Here is a 14,692-nt window from a genome sequence, read left to right on the forward strand (position 1 = left end):
AGGTGCATTATGTAATAAATCTAAAGCAACTGGCCATAAAATCCTCCTAATATGTCACAGAGACTCAGGAATAATGTTCATATAACAAACTGAACTCACCAACAACAACAGTACAGACAAAATATTTACATTTAAAAAAATATTTTGCAGACTGCAAATCATGTTTATGTTTTGAAATAATGTTTTGGCATGTGGCGCCACCTACCACCGTCTACTAATCATTGCAGTCAGTAGAGTCTCAGCTGCAGAGCAACCACGGGTTGCCAGTTATGTATATGTATTTATATAAGTGTGATTAAATGTCATTGTTAATTCCATGTATTTTCAATCAATATATATAATATGAATTCCTGGTTTTCTATACATTTCTATATAAACTTGTGTGCATGTGGTCATCGAATGCATTTTGTGTGAAATCAATGAAAAGCCATTAACAGTTTGGTTCATTTAGACTTGTGTTTGACTGACTGTGAGAAGCATTTTGAAAACGTGACTTCAGTTTTGACTTGTGCTTGTTAAATCTGTTAATACACGTCACTGCACCTTATTTCATCATCACAATAATTAGGCATACATTTATTGAAGAACAGCAGTTTGTTAGTAAAGGATAGATAATACATTACAATGTTGGATTAATTTTGTTTAAATAATTCTTGCACACTTTCTGTAAATCATATAAACTTTATTTATTGTCTCCTATATGATATATTTAACTGACACTTCTTTACCAATGATTTATAAAGGAAAATCATGAAACTTTTGCATCAATTATATATATATACCTATATATGTACATATCTGTATATATATATAGACCATTCACCATGATGGAGAAGACAGGAAGTTATAATGAAAAACAAAACTTCTACAATCATCTACCAGCTACATGAGACAACCATGGCATTGTGGTGACTGTTGAACATATAATCTGAAATGTAGGACACATAAAAGGTGAAGAAATGAATGTTTCCAGTCATTCATCAAGAATGTACCAGCTTGTAATTCCTGCTGCAGATTCTTCTTTTACATTCTGGAGGTGAACTCATTTCTCCTGACCAGAGACTTGCTCACCTCAGATATAGAGCGACAACCTACACAGACACACATAGACACACACACACACACACACACACACACACACGCACACACACACGCACACACACACGCACACACACACGCACACACACACGTGTACATATACACTCAACTGTTAGTCCAAGAAAACAGTTAAATGTACAGCATTTATTGCTTGTACAGAATGTATGTATTTCCAAAATGTTTGCGTATGTGCGTGTTACCTGACAGTGCCATAGCCAGTCGCAGCTCCTCTTTTAGAAGTTCAAGGACCTCAGTGACTCCCTGCTCCCCCTGGACGCACAAAAATACACACACAGTGGTTTCCCAGTGTCTCAGAGGACAATACATTGGCTTACATAATACCTGGAATACACACACAAACATAATAATAATAATTAATTTAATTTAAAAGGGCCTTTCAGGTCACTCAAGGACACTTTACAGACAGAATAAGTTCAAATTTGCACAAAAGATGTTGGCAGAGTGCAGTTTTATATAGTAAGGTTATACATGATCAACTTTCCTTTAAAACCTAAATTAGTAATTGTTCTTGTTTCGTGTCAGTGAAATAGATGAACTAAAAACAAATGTTACACTTCAAGACACACAAGACGTTTTACCTCTCACCCAAGGGGCTTCTTCATTTCTGACTTACTGGAAAAACCAGCATTCTAGCATTCTATTGCATTGAGAAGTAAACTGGTTGATTTTGGGTTCACAGAGAAGCCTGTAGGTCAGTCCTAGACATTGCTGTATAAGAGAGATGACGACAGCATTGTAGGTGGCTGATATTAGAACTTAGATTAGTCCACCTCTGTTACTAACCACCTGTTAAATTCCTGGCTTTTCCTTTGTTAGAACTAAAGAAGCCACACGCCCTTAATGCTCTCAGTAGGCGTGTGTGTGGTTGGGACTGCCCGACTGTCCCGTGCAACTTTTCCACTACATGGTCTCAGCTGGCCTCACCTCGGCACAGCTCGACTCTACATGGCTTGCTTGGTTGGTTTTCCATTTCAATATGGTACCTCTACGGTAGATAATTTTTGAGGCATGTATGTGCGGGAAGGAGTCACCATAGGTGTATGGGAGTCACTTGCAGGTTGGAGGTTCTCGCGAGAGTTCTCGATCATTCAGAGAAAAAATTACTCTGAAAAACAGGGGAATACAAATTTGCACAAAAAACAGAAAAAAAAGTTTACTCTGAAAAACAGAAAAAAATTACTCCGAAAAATAGGGGAATAAAAATTTGCACAAAAAACATAAAAAAATTACCCCCGAAAAACAGGGGGAAAAAAATTGCACGAAAAACAGAAAAAAATTACTCTGAAAAATAGGGGGGAAAAAATTGCATGAAAAACAGAAAAAAAATGTACTCCGAAAAACAGAAAAAAAAATTACTCAGAAAATCAGGAAAAAAATTAGACAGAAAAACAGAAAAAAATAACAATAATTTTCAAGTGAAAAATTTTAAAGTGAATGCAATACGCTTCCGTAAAGAACAGCAGTTTGTTAGTAAAAGATAGATAATACATTACAATGTTGGATCAATTTTATTTAAATAATTCTTGCAGACTTTCTGTAAATCAATTAAATGATTTATTTCACTTCTCAAATATCACTGTGTTTGTCTCCTATATGATATATTTAACTGACATTTCTTTTCCAATGATTTATAAAGGAAAATCATGAAACGTTTGCATACCATTTTATATATATTTATATATATATATACATATATGTATATATCATTATAACTTCCTGTCTTCTGACATCATTGTGAATGGTCTATATATATATATATTACATTACATTACATTTGGCTGACACTTTTTAACCAAAGCAACTTCCAACATGATAAAACATTAAAGCTTTTAAGAGCACTTCTAACAACAAAATAAAAAACACAATAAGTGCATCAGTGAGTGTAATCAGTGCATCAATGAGTGCAATTGTCTGTAGTAGTGCTATGAGAGGAGATGTTCTTTGAAGAGCTGGGTTTTCAGACATTTTTTGAAGATGGCTAGGGATGTCCCTGCTCTAGTAGGAACAGAAAGTGCGTTCCACCAACGAGGGACGACAGATGAGAAAAGTTTGGATTGACCTGAGCGTGCTGGCGGAAGAGCTAGACGTCGCTCAGCTGAGGAGCGCAGCAGTCGTGTGGTAGCATATGCCTGTATGAGGGCATTCAAATAGGTGGGAGCAGAGCCGGAGAGTACTTTATAGGCAAGTGTAAGAGTCTTGAATTTGATGCAGACGGCCAGCGGTAGCCAGTGTAGCTGGATGAGCAGTGGGGTGACATGCGCCCTTCTGGGTTGGTTGTAGACCAGGCGTGCTGCTGCATTCTGGATCATTTGAAGGGGTTTTACAGCGTGGGCTGGGAGACCTGTCAGGAGGCATTACAGTAGTCAAGTCGAGAGATGACTATTGCCTGTACCAAGAGTTGGGTAGCATCTTCAGTCAAGTAGGTCCTGATTTTCCGTATGTTATATAGCGCGTAGGGGCAGGACCTGGCTACTGAGGCTACATGATCGGAGAAGGTTAGTTGGTTGTCGAGAACGACTCCTAAGATTCTTGCAGTCCTGGTAGGTGCAACAGACAAGGAGTCGATTTTGATGTTGATGTCATGATGTATTGTAGGTTTGGCTGGGAGGACAGGTAATTCTGTTTTAGAGAGGTTTAGCTGGAGGTGGTGTGCCTTCATCCATGTTGATATGTCTGAGAGGCAATTTGAGATTCGTGTCAAGACCAAGGGGTCATCCGGTGGAAAGGATAGATAAAGCTGTGTGTCATTAGCATAGCAATGGTATGAGAAGCCATGCGAGCTGATGATCTGTCCCAAGGAGGTGGTGTAGATAGCAAAGAGCAGGGGGCCCAGCACTGAGCCCTGGGGGACCCCTGTGGAGAGGAAGTGAGGTGCGGAAAGCTGTCCAAGCCACGATACTTTAAACGAGCGTCCTGTGAGGTAGGATTCAAACCAGGAAAGAGCTGAGCCAGAGATGCCCATGTCTGAGAGTATAGAGCGAAGGATGCTGTGATTTACCGTGTCAAAGGCAGCCGATAAGTCAAGCAGAATGAGCACTGATGACTGAGCGTTCGCCCTGGCCTCCTTTAAGGCTTCAGTTACAGACAGCAGAGCTGTTTCGGTGGAGTGGCTGGTTTTGAACCCAGATTGACTTGGATCCAGAAGATTGTTCTGTGAAAGGAATTCTGAGACTTGTTTGGAAACTGCTCGCTCTATACCTTTGGATAGGAAAGGGAGTAGCGAAACAGGAAGGTAGTTCTCAACTTGAGCCGTGTCGAGTGAATGTTTCTTAAGTAGAGGTGTAACCTGGGCCGCCTTGAACGCTGCTGGGAACGTGCCGGATGTTAGGGAGGCATTGATCACTTGCGTGATGGCTGGTGTGACGGTCGGGCCGATGGACTGAAGCAGGTTCGTCGGTATAGGGTCCAACGCACACGTGGTAGGACGGCTGCATGTCAGGAGTCTAGCTACCGAATGTTAAAAAGGATGTTCCAGCAGCCGTCAGAGGTTGAGAGGTTTTAGCATCTGCGCCTGGTGAAGAGAATTGAAGAGAGCTGTCTGATGAAGAGAATTGACTGCTGATTGCCGCCACTTTGTTTGTAAAAAATGAGGCAAGGGTGTCTGCAGTAAGGTTGGACGCAGGAGGAGGTGGCTGAGGGTTAAGTAGTGTTTTGATAGTTGAGAAGAGTTTCCGGGAGTCTGTGGCATTGTTGATCTTGTCATTGGAGAAGTCTGTTTTAGCAGCCGTGATGCTGGCTGAAAAAGAGGATAGGAATGTCTGATGGTTTTTGAGGTCTTCTGTTGTCTTTGATTTGTGCCATTTCCTCTCTGCAGCTCTGAGTTTGGTCCGCTGTGAGCGTAGGGTGTCAGTTAGCCATGCGAGTCCGTGGCATCATTGATCTCCAGAGAGGAGAAGGAGTTGAGTGGAGGTAGGTCGGAGGCAACTGCAGAGGAGAAGTGGGCTGGAGTCAGGTTGCAGATTTTGCAGCGGGACGTGACCATCGGTAGAGGAGCCGGGGGTTGTTCCGTCAGGCTGACATTAAACCGGATGAAGAAATGGTCAGAGAGATGGAGAGGTGTTACCATGAGGGAGTCTGTGGTGCAATTCCGGGTGAGGATCAGTTCAAGTTCTTTGCCAGCTTTGTGAGTGGGCGGACTGCGAGCCAGTTCGAGGTTGAACGAGTGTGTTAGGGCCATGAAGTCCGCTGAGCCTGGAGCATCTAAGTGGATGTTTATATCGCCGAGGACGAGTAGCGGATGGTCTTGCTCAGGAATGGAGGACATCAGAGTGTCCATCTCGTCCAGAAAAGCACCTAGTTGGCCTGGTGGGCGGTAGATGACTAGCACATAGAGTTTCACTGGGGCAGTTACTGTGATGGCATGGTATTCAAACGAGTCATACCTGTTTGCAGGCAGCAGCAGAGCGAATGTCCAGTTGTTGGAAATTAGCAGACCCGTTCCACCTCCTCGTCCAGTTGGCCGAGAGGTGTGGAAGAGCATGAAGCTAGTGGAGAGCGCAGCCAGGGTGGCCGTGTTTTCTGGCTTGATCCAAGTCTCAGTGAGAGCAAGGAGATCCAAGGAGGAGATGTCTGCCCCGTTTTGCATGATGTCGTTTTCTGCGAAAAAGCTATGTGAAAAAGGCACATTTTGGCTTTGTCGGTCACCTTTGCTCGGTTAACTTGCGCAGGTCAACTCCTCTGTGTTCGTCCTCCACCTCACTGTCCGTCTCCTCCGCTGTTAGCCACCAATAGCTGTTGTTAGCCACCGTTAGCTTTAGCTGTTGTTATCTACCGTTAGCTGTTGCTAGCCACCGTTCACCACTCGTGAGCGGCTCTCGGGGACACGGGGACAGGACCCCCCGTGTCTCGGGGTCTTGTTGTCTGTCCTCGTGAACGGTGACTCCGTGCTCCTGTTTTCAGCCTCAGAGTGAGCGATCGTCTCGTCCGTAGACGATCTCTGTGTAGTCCAGTCGTGAGGTGGGGCCACCTCACGTATACACTATATAGACCATTCACCATGATGTCAGAAGACAGGAAGTTATAATGAAAAACAAAACTTCTACAATCATCAACACCCATGAGGAGGTACAATATGGTACCTCCTCAACATAGGCGGGGTCATCGCAGCACGGCTGCATGAAACTGACATGATTTCGTTCTTATACGCGACACACAGAGAGTAGTCACTTGTAAAGCAGTTGAAAACATGACTCGGTTAATTAAAAATATTTGTTCAGTTCTTCCTCCATGACCGGAGCACAGACTCCGTCACAGTCACTGAACTGAAATATTGTGTCGGATACTCCAGTGACGACACTCTGACCAATCAGTGGCCGGCAGTCTGATGATATTATAGGCTCAGCTGGCTTGGAACCTCGCCAGAGCAGGTACTAAAAAGAGTACCTGGTAGCAGGTATTATCGAGATGAGTCATGCCGTGACCATGTAATGGAAAAGTGACATAAGGGTAGTGAAGCTGTACGTGTGTAATGTGTCACCTGACAGGCGAGGCCCCACAGGATTGGGCGACCGATGAACACAGCCTTCGCTCCCAGAGCTAAGGCCTTTAGGACGTCGGTCCCCCGCCTCACTCCTCCATCCATGTAGAGTTCACATCGACCGTCCACTGCCTTCACCACCTCCTCCAGCACATCCAGCTATGCAAACAACACATTTGTCTTTGTCTTGTTTGGCGATATTTTCCTTTTTAGCAGCAGCAGTAACAGGAAACTAGTGGATTTAAATTATAAAATAATTTAAGCCTCATATCTGGGGAACTGCTCTTATTTTTTTGTCTTAGAAAAATAAGCCAGTTTTAATAAAACTTTGCTTGTGACCAGTACAACTGTTGTACATTTTGAGCAATTTTCTGTTTTTCCTCAGAAGCATAGCACTTCTGTAATGTTATGTTTACTTTAAATGAGTCTTCCTTTTCTTATTTAAGCCAACTTTGAGAATACATAGCTTAGAGTTTTTTTATATTTACACACACACTAATTCATGACAGTGACTTTTACTTTACTGTATTTAACACAATCTTAATACACACAATATTTCATGCAAACATTTTTTGAACTTGTAATAGACGCGTAAAGCTTAAAGTACACTTTGATGTCTTATTAAAACAAAGTTTTAAAAAATTTTTTAGCGGTAAACAGTGGATGGACGGTTTGTGTTCTGAAGCTGAACTAACACTTTAAGGATTAATTATTCTATTTTTACTCTATTCTATTTTTACTCGTATCTTACATTGTATTTCTTTTTTACTTATATTTAGTGTAATTTTGACCATATTGTATTTTATTTTATCCCATTTTTACTCTTATCTTTATGTCGTCTTACTTTTTGACTTATTATGCCCTTGCACATTTCTGTACCTCTTGTCATCTTAACTGAGCTGTTGTGGAGGAATAAAGTCATTCAATTCAAAATTAAAATGACTCTATAGAGACTTTGTGATTACAACTCCATGTTAAGTGATCAATTTGTAACAATATCAGATTTCTGATGTTCCTCAAAAGAAAGAGATAAGAAAGAGAAAAAGACCGTGGCAGGAACCCCATCCAGTTGCCGAGCTCCGTGATTGGACACTAGGATTCCACTGACTCCATGGTTCACAGCCTGGACAGCATCCTCACCTGGCCCCACACACACACACATCCATTTAATTACAGTTAGGGCTGAAAGTGAAACAATTTTCAGATACTACACTCACATTCACACTCACACTCTTTATACACGGTGTGCAAACATGCAAACTTCTTGCAGAAAGGCCCTTATTCCAAAGTTGTTCCAAACGGGGGTTCGAACCCAGGAACCCGGGTCTTCTTGCTGCAAAGGCAAGAGTGCTAACCACTACACCAACCGTGGGCCTGCCGTATGAATATGCTCAGTGAAAATGCTGTGCGAGAATGTGTGTGTGTGTGTGTGTACCATTCAGTATTCCTTTGACAATCACAGGTAGATCTGTGTGTTTCTTCAGCCAGGTGATGTCGTCCCAGCAGAGCGTGGGATCGATGGCTTGAGCAACATAAACTGCCAAACCACTGTCATTGCCATAGTTTCCCTCGGAGAATGCCAGGGAGGCTGAAGTAAAGTTAGACATACTGTCACACACACACACACACACACACACACACACACACACACACACACACACACACACACACACACACACACACACACACATGTGGTCATCATGTTAGAATATGGGAGACCATGCTGTTGCTTTTGGGTTTGGTTCTTACCTCAGGTGTGAGGGAAGTTTAAAACGGTTCCTCATGTCGTCCAGTCTCCTCCCTAAATATGGCGTATCCACGGTAACAAAGATAGCCTTGTAGCCCACCTCTTCTGCACGGCGTACCAGTGACAGTGTGAGCTCTCGGTCCTTGTAAATGTAAAGCTGCAGCCACAGGACTCCTTCACCTGGTGAGGTTGTCATTGCTGACATTACTTCCTCGATAGTGGACGTAGCCCACGAGCTCAACATCATCCCTGTTCCCGCTGCTCGGCATGCTGGGTAGACAGATAATATTACCAGTGTAAATATTATTTTCAAAAGTGTTATCATTTCCTCATCCCTGTTTCGCTTTGTAGTGTACAATTCAGAATCGTATATACTGTAGAATTTATCATTTCAAGTTCAACTCTTTAATAAAGCTCATACAACCCCTGGCAATGAGGATGTTCATTCAGTTGTTTAATTTTGTAAAGAAAAAGCAGATCACAGACATGACAAAAAAGTAAAGTCATTTCAAATGACAACCTTCTGGCTTTAAGAAACTCTAAAAGAAATCAAGAAAATAAATTGTGGTAGTCGGTAACAGTTACTTTTTTAGACCAAGCAGAGGGAAAAAATTATGGAAGCACTCTATTCTGAGAAAAAAATATGTTTTTTTTTTGTTTTTTTTTAAACTAAAGAATCATGAAAAACAAACAAACAACACTTCTATGGACTTACTGAGTGACAAACCATACTCTTCATCAATCTGGCTCCAACTTTCTCTGATTGCTTTTGCCAGATCAGCTTTTCAACTTCCACGTCAGATTTTCAATTGGCTTGAGATCTGGACTATTTGCAGGTCATGACATTGAGAATGTGTGTTTCTTCAAAGAATGCTTTCACAGTTTTTGCTCTATGGCAAGATGATCTCATCATCCCCAAACATCTTTTCAATTGATGGGATAAGAAAAGTGTCCAACATGTCAACGTAAACTTGTGCATTTATTGAGGATGTAATGACATCCATCTCCCCAGTGCCTTTACCTGACATGAAGGAACATATCATCAATGACTGTGGAAATGTGCATGTTTTCTTCAGGCAGTCGTCATCATAAATCTCATTCAAATGGCACCAAACAACAGTTCCAGCATCATCACCTTGCCCAATGCAGATTTGCGATTCTTCACTGAATATGACTTTCATCCAGTCATCCACAGTCCACGACTGCTTTTCCTCAGCCCATTGTAACCTTGTTTTTTTCTGTTTAAAGGGTTTTCGTTTAGCTTTTCTGTAAGCAAATCCCATTTCCTTTTAGGCGATTTCTTCCAGTTCGGTCACAGACGTTGACTCCAGCTTCCTCCCATATGTTCCTCATTTGTTTTGCTGTGCATTTTCTGTTTTCAAGACATGTTGCCTTAAGTTTTCTAAAGTAGTAAAGAAAATTCACAGAGTGATTCCATAATTGTTTCCCTGTGGTCTAAAAAAAGTAACCACTATTTTTTTTTTCTTGATTTCTTTTAGAGTTTCTTAAAGCCAGAAAGTTGCCATTTGAAATGACTTTAGTTTTGTGTCATGTCTGTGATCTGCTTTTTCTCTTCAAAATAAAACAACTGAATGAACATCCTCCAAGACTGGTGATTCTATGATTTTTGACAGGGGTTGTAGTTAGAGCTGTTAAAACAAACAGTACTGAATATTGAACTAAGCTAAACCAAATAGTTTTCAGTGTCCACAACAGCGCTAGTAATTGCAACTTTGTTCTGTGTAGTCCTAGTCTACGTACAGCAAGAAACGACACTGCCAAAACCTGGTCCTGATGAGGCAGAACCTCATTTCTGATTAACTGATAGAGTTTAGGACTACATTGAAGTTAGGGTTAGGCATGAACTGGTTCTGGTTGAGGTTAGGGATCATGGACCTTGGGTAGGCTGTCCACATGAATGGAAGTCAATGCAAGTCTTAAAATGGATAGAAATATGAGAGTGTGTGTAATGATATTTCTTTCACAGACACAGGCTAATAAAAGCCAAAGAAGGTGACAGACATGAAACAACAACAATATCAACAAGGAATAAAAGTTGAATATTAAAGGGTAAAAAAGGATGAAAATAAGTAAAACAAATAAAAATATAGGTATAGAGGTATAAAATAATAAAAACTGCCTAGATATAAAGGGTCATGGTCAGATAGATATACATACAAATAACTAACTAAATAAATAAAAGACCAGGTCTGCTAATCTATAGTCTATGGGAGCAGTCCTTATGGAGACCAAAACCTGGTCCTAATGAGGCAGAACCGCATTACTCAGGAAGTAGTTCATGTTAGGGCTCATATTTGAATTATGGTTAGGCTAAGGTTAAGGTTAGACAACTATTTATGATTATGGTTAGGAATGATGCGTTTACTGCCCAAAAGAATGGATGTCAATGAGAGTCGTTAAAGAATAACTGTGCTGCAAATGTAAAGGGTTAAACTGTGGAAAACAGACACCCACATATATTGGTTTCTTTTTATTGTGCCATTAGCAGTGGCTAAAGACACATTTAATTGCACTATTATTGTATGATGGGTGCAATACCCAAGCAAGTCGATAGAGGGCTGTTCTCGAGGGGTATAGAATAGTATCACTACGCACACAGAGGAAGAATAAATCCTCCTGCAGTGAAGTAAACACCAGACGAAACGCAGCGTGTGTGTCTTTTCTATTCCCCTCGGCCAAACCTGTGCCTGTGTGGGTGTGGGTGTGGGTGTGGGTGTGGGTGTGGGTGTGGGTGTGTGTGTGTGTGCGTGTGCGTGTGCGTGTGCGTGTGCGTGTGGGTGTGTGTGCGTACCTCTTGCTGTAGCTGTTTCTCCCTCAGGATGAGCCATCCTCTGCATCGCTGTGGCAGCAACACAGACAGGCATGCTGAGCCTGTGACCGAGCACAGACACACTCAGATCCACCGTGGACACATTCCTCAACACCCGAGGGATGAGATACCACCTGCACACACACACACACACACACACACTGTGATTATTATAAATTATTAATGTGAGCAATGCAGCAATTCCCTTTAATATGCGTTGTCCTTTTTTCCTTTACCTCTTTCTTTATGTGGAAAATAAAGGTTCAAACAAAAATGAAATACAAGAAATTGTGGGGCAGCAGAAATAATACCCCTGAGCAAGGTACCCAATCCCCATTGCTCAGTCTTAACTGGACACTTGAAATTGACCAGAGGGGGGCCACACCCAGTGTACTCCCTGTGCCGGTCCCAAGCCCAGATAAATGGAAATTTCTGCCAAATCAAATATACGGATCATCTGCTGTGGACAACCCCAGAGAAGGAGCTGGCAAAAAACTAAAACTGCATTACTCCTTAGGAAATGAATTGAGAGGCGAGGTGCATAGAATACTCTAGACCAGGGGTTCTCAAAGTTTTGATACCTGAGGGCCAATTTAGGAACCCAACATATTCACTGAGGGCCGCCAAAGGAAAAAAACAAAAAAACAACAGAAAGAAATCCCATTTGTAATTATTTTAGTTGTACAGTTTAGCGTTAAGTAATATAAGCGTTAATATAATGTAATTTAATATAATATATATATATTATGTAATTTAATGTAGTATATATAATATAATAACGCTTTAAAATTTACTGGGTAATTACTCAGTATTTTGGCCATTGTTCTTACCTTCTAATTACAGGTTAATACCAAGTAACACATTTCTGTTACCATATATTTACTGGGTAAATAGCTAGTAATTGGGGGCTGTAGCTACCTGCTTATTACCAGCTTATAACACAATAATACACTAAAATTCACCATATAGAAACCAGGTAAATACCCAGTATTTTTGTTTACACTTATTGGTCTGTATCCAGTAATGTCCAATAAACATTTAACAAGCTTAGTACCTCCTGGATTAAAACTATCAACTGTAATTAATTCCGCCAGAAATGTTTCTGCGGGCCGCCATTGGCCCCCGGGCCGCACTTTGAGAACCAATGCTCTAGACATTTACTCTCATCTCGTTTTCAGCTTCCACATTTTTCACCGCTAAAACAGGATTTGTAGCATCATTTTCCGACAGTTTTCATAACACTGATGTCAGCCTGCAAGTGTTGTCACTTGCACGTGTCTTGCCCAGCTCTCTGAGCAAAACACTGGGGGGGGGGGGGGGGGGTGAGAGAATGGGTGAATGGCACAACTGTACTGTGCTTTGAGTGGTAATTGAGACTAAAAAGGTACAGACCATAAAACTGCGTCTTCACTGTCAAGGATGATAAAGAAAAAAAATAATGACTAAAGACTAACCAGTAGTTGCTGTATTTGTGTGAGTACTGTAGAAGGTGTGTGTGTGTTAGTGTGTGTGTTAGTGTGTGTGCACGTGTGTGAGTGTGTACCTGTTGAAAGCAGCCACATTGTCAGTCAGAGTGTTTTGTTCGTCAGCTCCTGAACGGTAATAATCATACACAGCTTTAGGAAGAACTTTCCTGGCTTCCTCCTCAAAGTCCAACACACACACACGCTGTCCTGACATGATTGTTCACTCCCTCACTCACACACACTGAGGGGTGACTGTCACTCTGTCACAGCACAGGCTGAGAGGTGTAATCATTAATCTTCTGGAGGTCATCGGTCCAGCTGGGCCTCTCATTTTCAATCATTACCTGGTGTGGTTTGAGTTAACTTGAGTTATTATGTGAATGTTTAACTCATCCAGAGGATTCTGATTCCATTTTATCAGAGGTGAAAAGTAACGAAATACATTTACTCAAGTTACTGTATTGAATACTTTTTTTGTGTATTTTGTATTTTTTAAGTACAATTTAAAATCAGGATTTTGTATTTTACTTGAGTATGTATTGACTCAAGTATTGTATTCAGTAACTTTATAAATCCTATCCTTTACTGAGTAAAAATAAAAATTCAGCACAATGAAGACCTACAGGGGGAAAATATACAGCAGAACCAGACGAATGATGATGTGATTATCACCAGCACTGACGCGTGAACATAGAGGGCGAGCGCCAAAAGTGACGTAATATCCTGTGTCGTGAGCTCCAAAATAGTTTTGGATTTCTGACCCCTTGTCATATTTCTACTACCCTCACACCACACACAAAGTAACTAAGTAACTTTAACTTTAAGTACATTTCAAATGAACTACTTTTACTTCTACTTGAGTAACATTTCATCAAAGTATTGGTACTTTTACTTGAGTACAATATTTTAGTACTTTTTCCACCTCTGCATTTTATTTTATTTAATTTTTCAATCAAAGCATATTAACTTAGCACAAAGAGAAAATGTGTGTTTGGTCAACTATATCTTTGTTGTAACAATGCCTTTGTTAATAAATCTTATACTGTTGGAAAGCCTGTTTATTTCCCTTTTAAATAGTGCCACATCTGTGGGATGAGCAGCAGAGTTGAGTATGTGGGTTGTCCCTATCCAATATAAGACAACAAATGGCATTGGCAGAGAAGATTTGGCAAGATTTTCAGTGGTGCAATCCACATACTCGACTCTGCTGGACCATCCAGACTGTTATCAGCTCAAAGTTCAAAAGCCAGAATGTGTGATGGTACACATTCTGTCAAATGAAGCAAGAAATCAGTATTGAACCACTTTGTCAATTGTATTGAACATGGGTTCATCCATTCAATGGTTCATTTCAGTGACATCTAGTGGTGAAATAGACAAAAAACACTGTCAATAGTATATTATATTCAGCTGATTCAGTAGACATATGTTGACTAGAATCTGGGATTGAGAGAGCGTGTGCTTTAGGAAACAGAGTAGGTGCAGGGAGGTGGGCTTTGTGTAACTCAGACAGTCACGACATTTGGGGATGGGAATTCAGATGATTTTATTCAGGAATAAGAGTTTTTCTACTGTTTTTGGACTCAGGCGATTTCTTCTTTTGCTGAAAACTTCTCCAGCTTTTGAAAAAAAGGAACAGATGAGGCTCAAATGAGGATAAACATTTCTGTGCTCATTCCAGTCGGCCAGAGGATCCTCAGATCAGTCATGTATCACTGAACTTCAAGTGTGGCATTCGATGTTCGACTCCTGTGAGCTCTTGCCAGTGTAGCATCGAGATCTAAACTTGTCCAAAGGTTGAAAGCTGAAAGAAAAATAAAGATGACAGTCATGAACACAGACAAGTTTCTGTGTGTGTGTGTGTTCATAATTACCCACTTACAACTACCTGTGGAGAATGGATTTTGTGCATCTGCTGCTGGTTGAGGTGGAGCAGAAGTTGAAGGATCATCTGAAGAAGTCTCCACTTCTGTGTGCCTCACCAGTGCTGCACATTCAGCTGTAAGTTTCCGTACAGCATTTTGGGAATTTTCTGGACTGTAAAATCTGATGGC

The 14,692-nt window shown here is 41.1% G+C and overlaps 1 protein-coding gene across 1 annotated transcript; it reads right to left on the bottom strand.

Moving 5' to 3' along the window:
- Positions 1–1,023: 1,023 nt before the first annotated feature.
- hao1 (hydroxyacid oxidase (glycolate oxidase) 1) lies at positions 1,024–12,852 on the bottom strand (the record flags this gene model as incomplete). The annotated part of the gene is made up of 8 exons (XM_083895935.1): positions 1,024–1,091; positions 1,299–1,368; positions 6,596–6,754; positions 7,644–7,735; positions 8,031–8,203; positions 8,345–8,612; positions 11,155–11,306; positions 12,716–12,852. The coding sequence occupies 8 exons, from the start codon at positions 12,850–12,852 to the stop codon at positions 1,024–1,026; spliced, it is 1,119 nt and encodes a 372-aa protein (XP_083752061.1).
- Positions 12,853–14,692: the final 1,840 nt, after the last annotated feature.

The sequence above is a fragment of the Microchirus variegatus genome (assembly GCF_963457635.1).
Source record: "Microchirus variegatus genome assembly, chromosome: 10".
Classification (NCBI taxonomy): Eukaryota; Metazoa; Chordata; class Actinopteri; order Pleuronectiformes; family Soleidae; genus Microchirus; species Microchirus variegatus.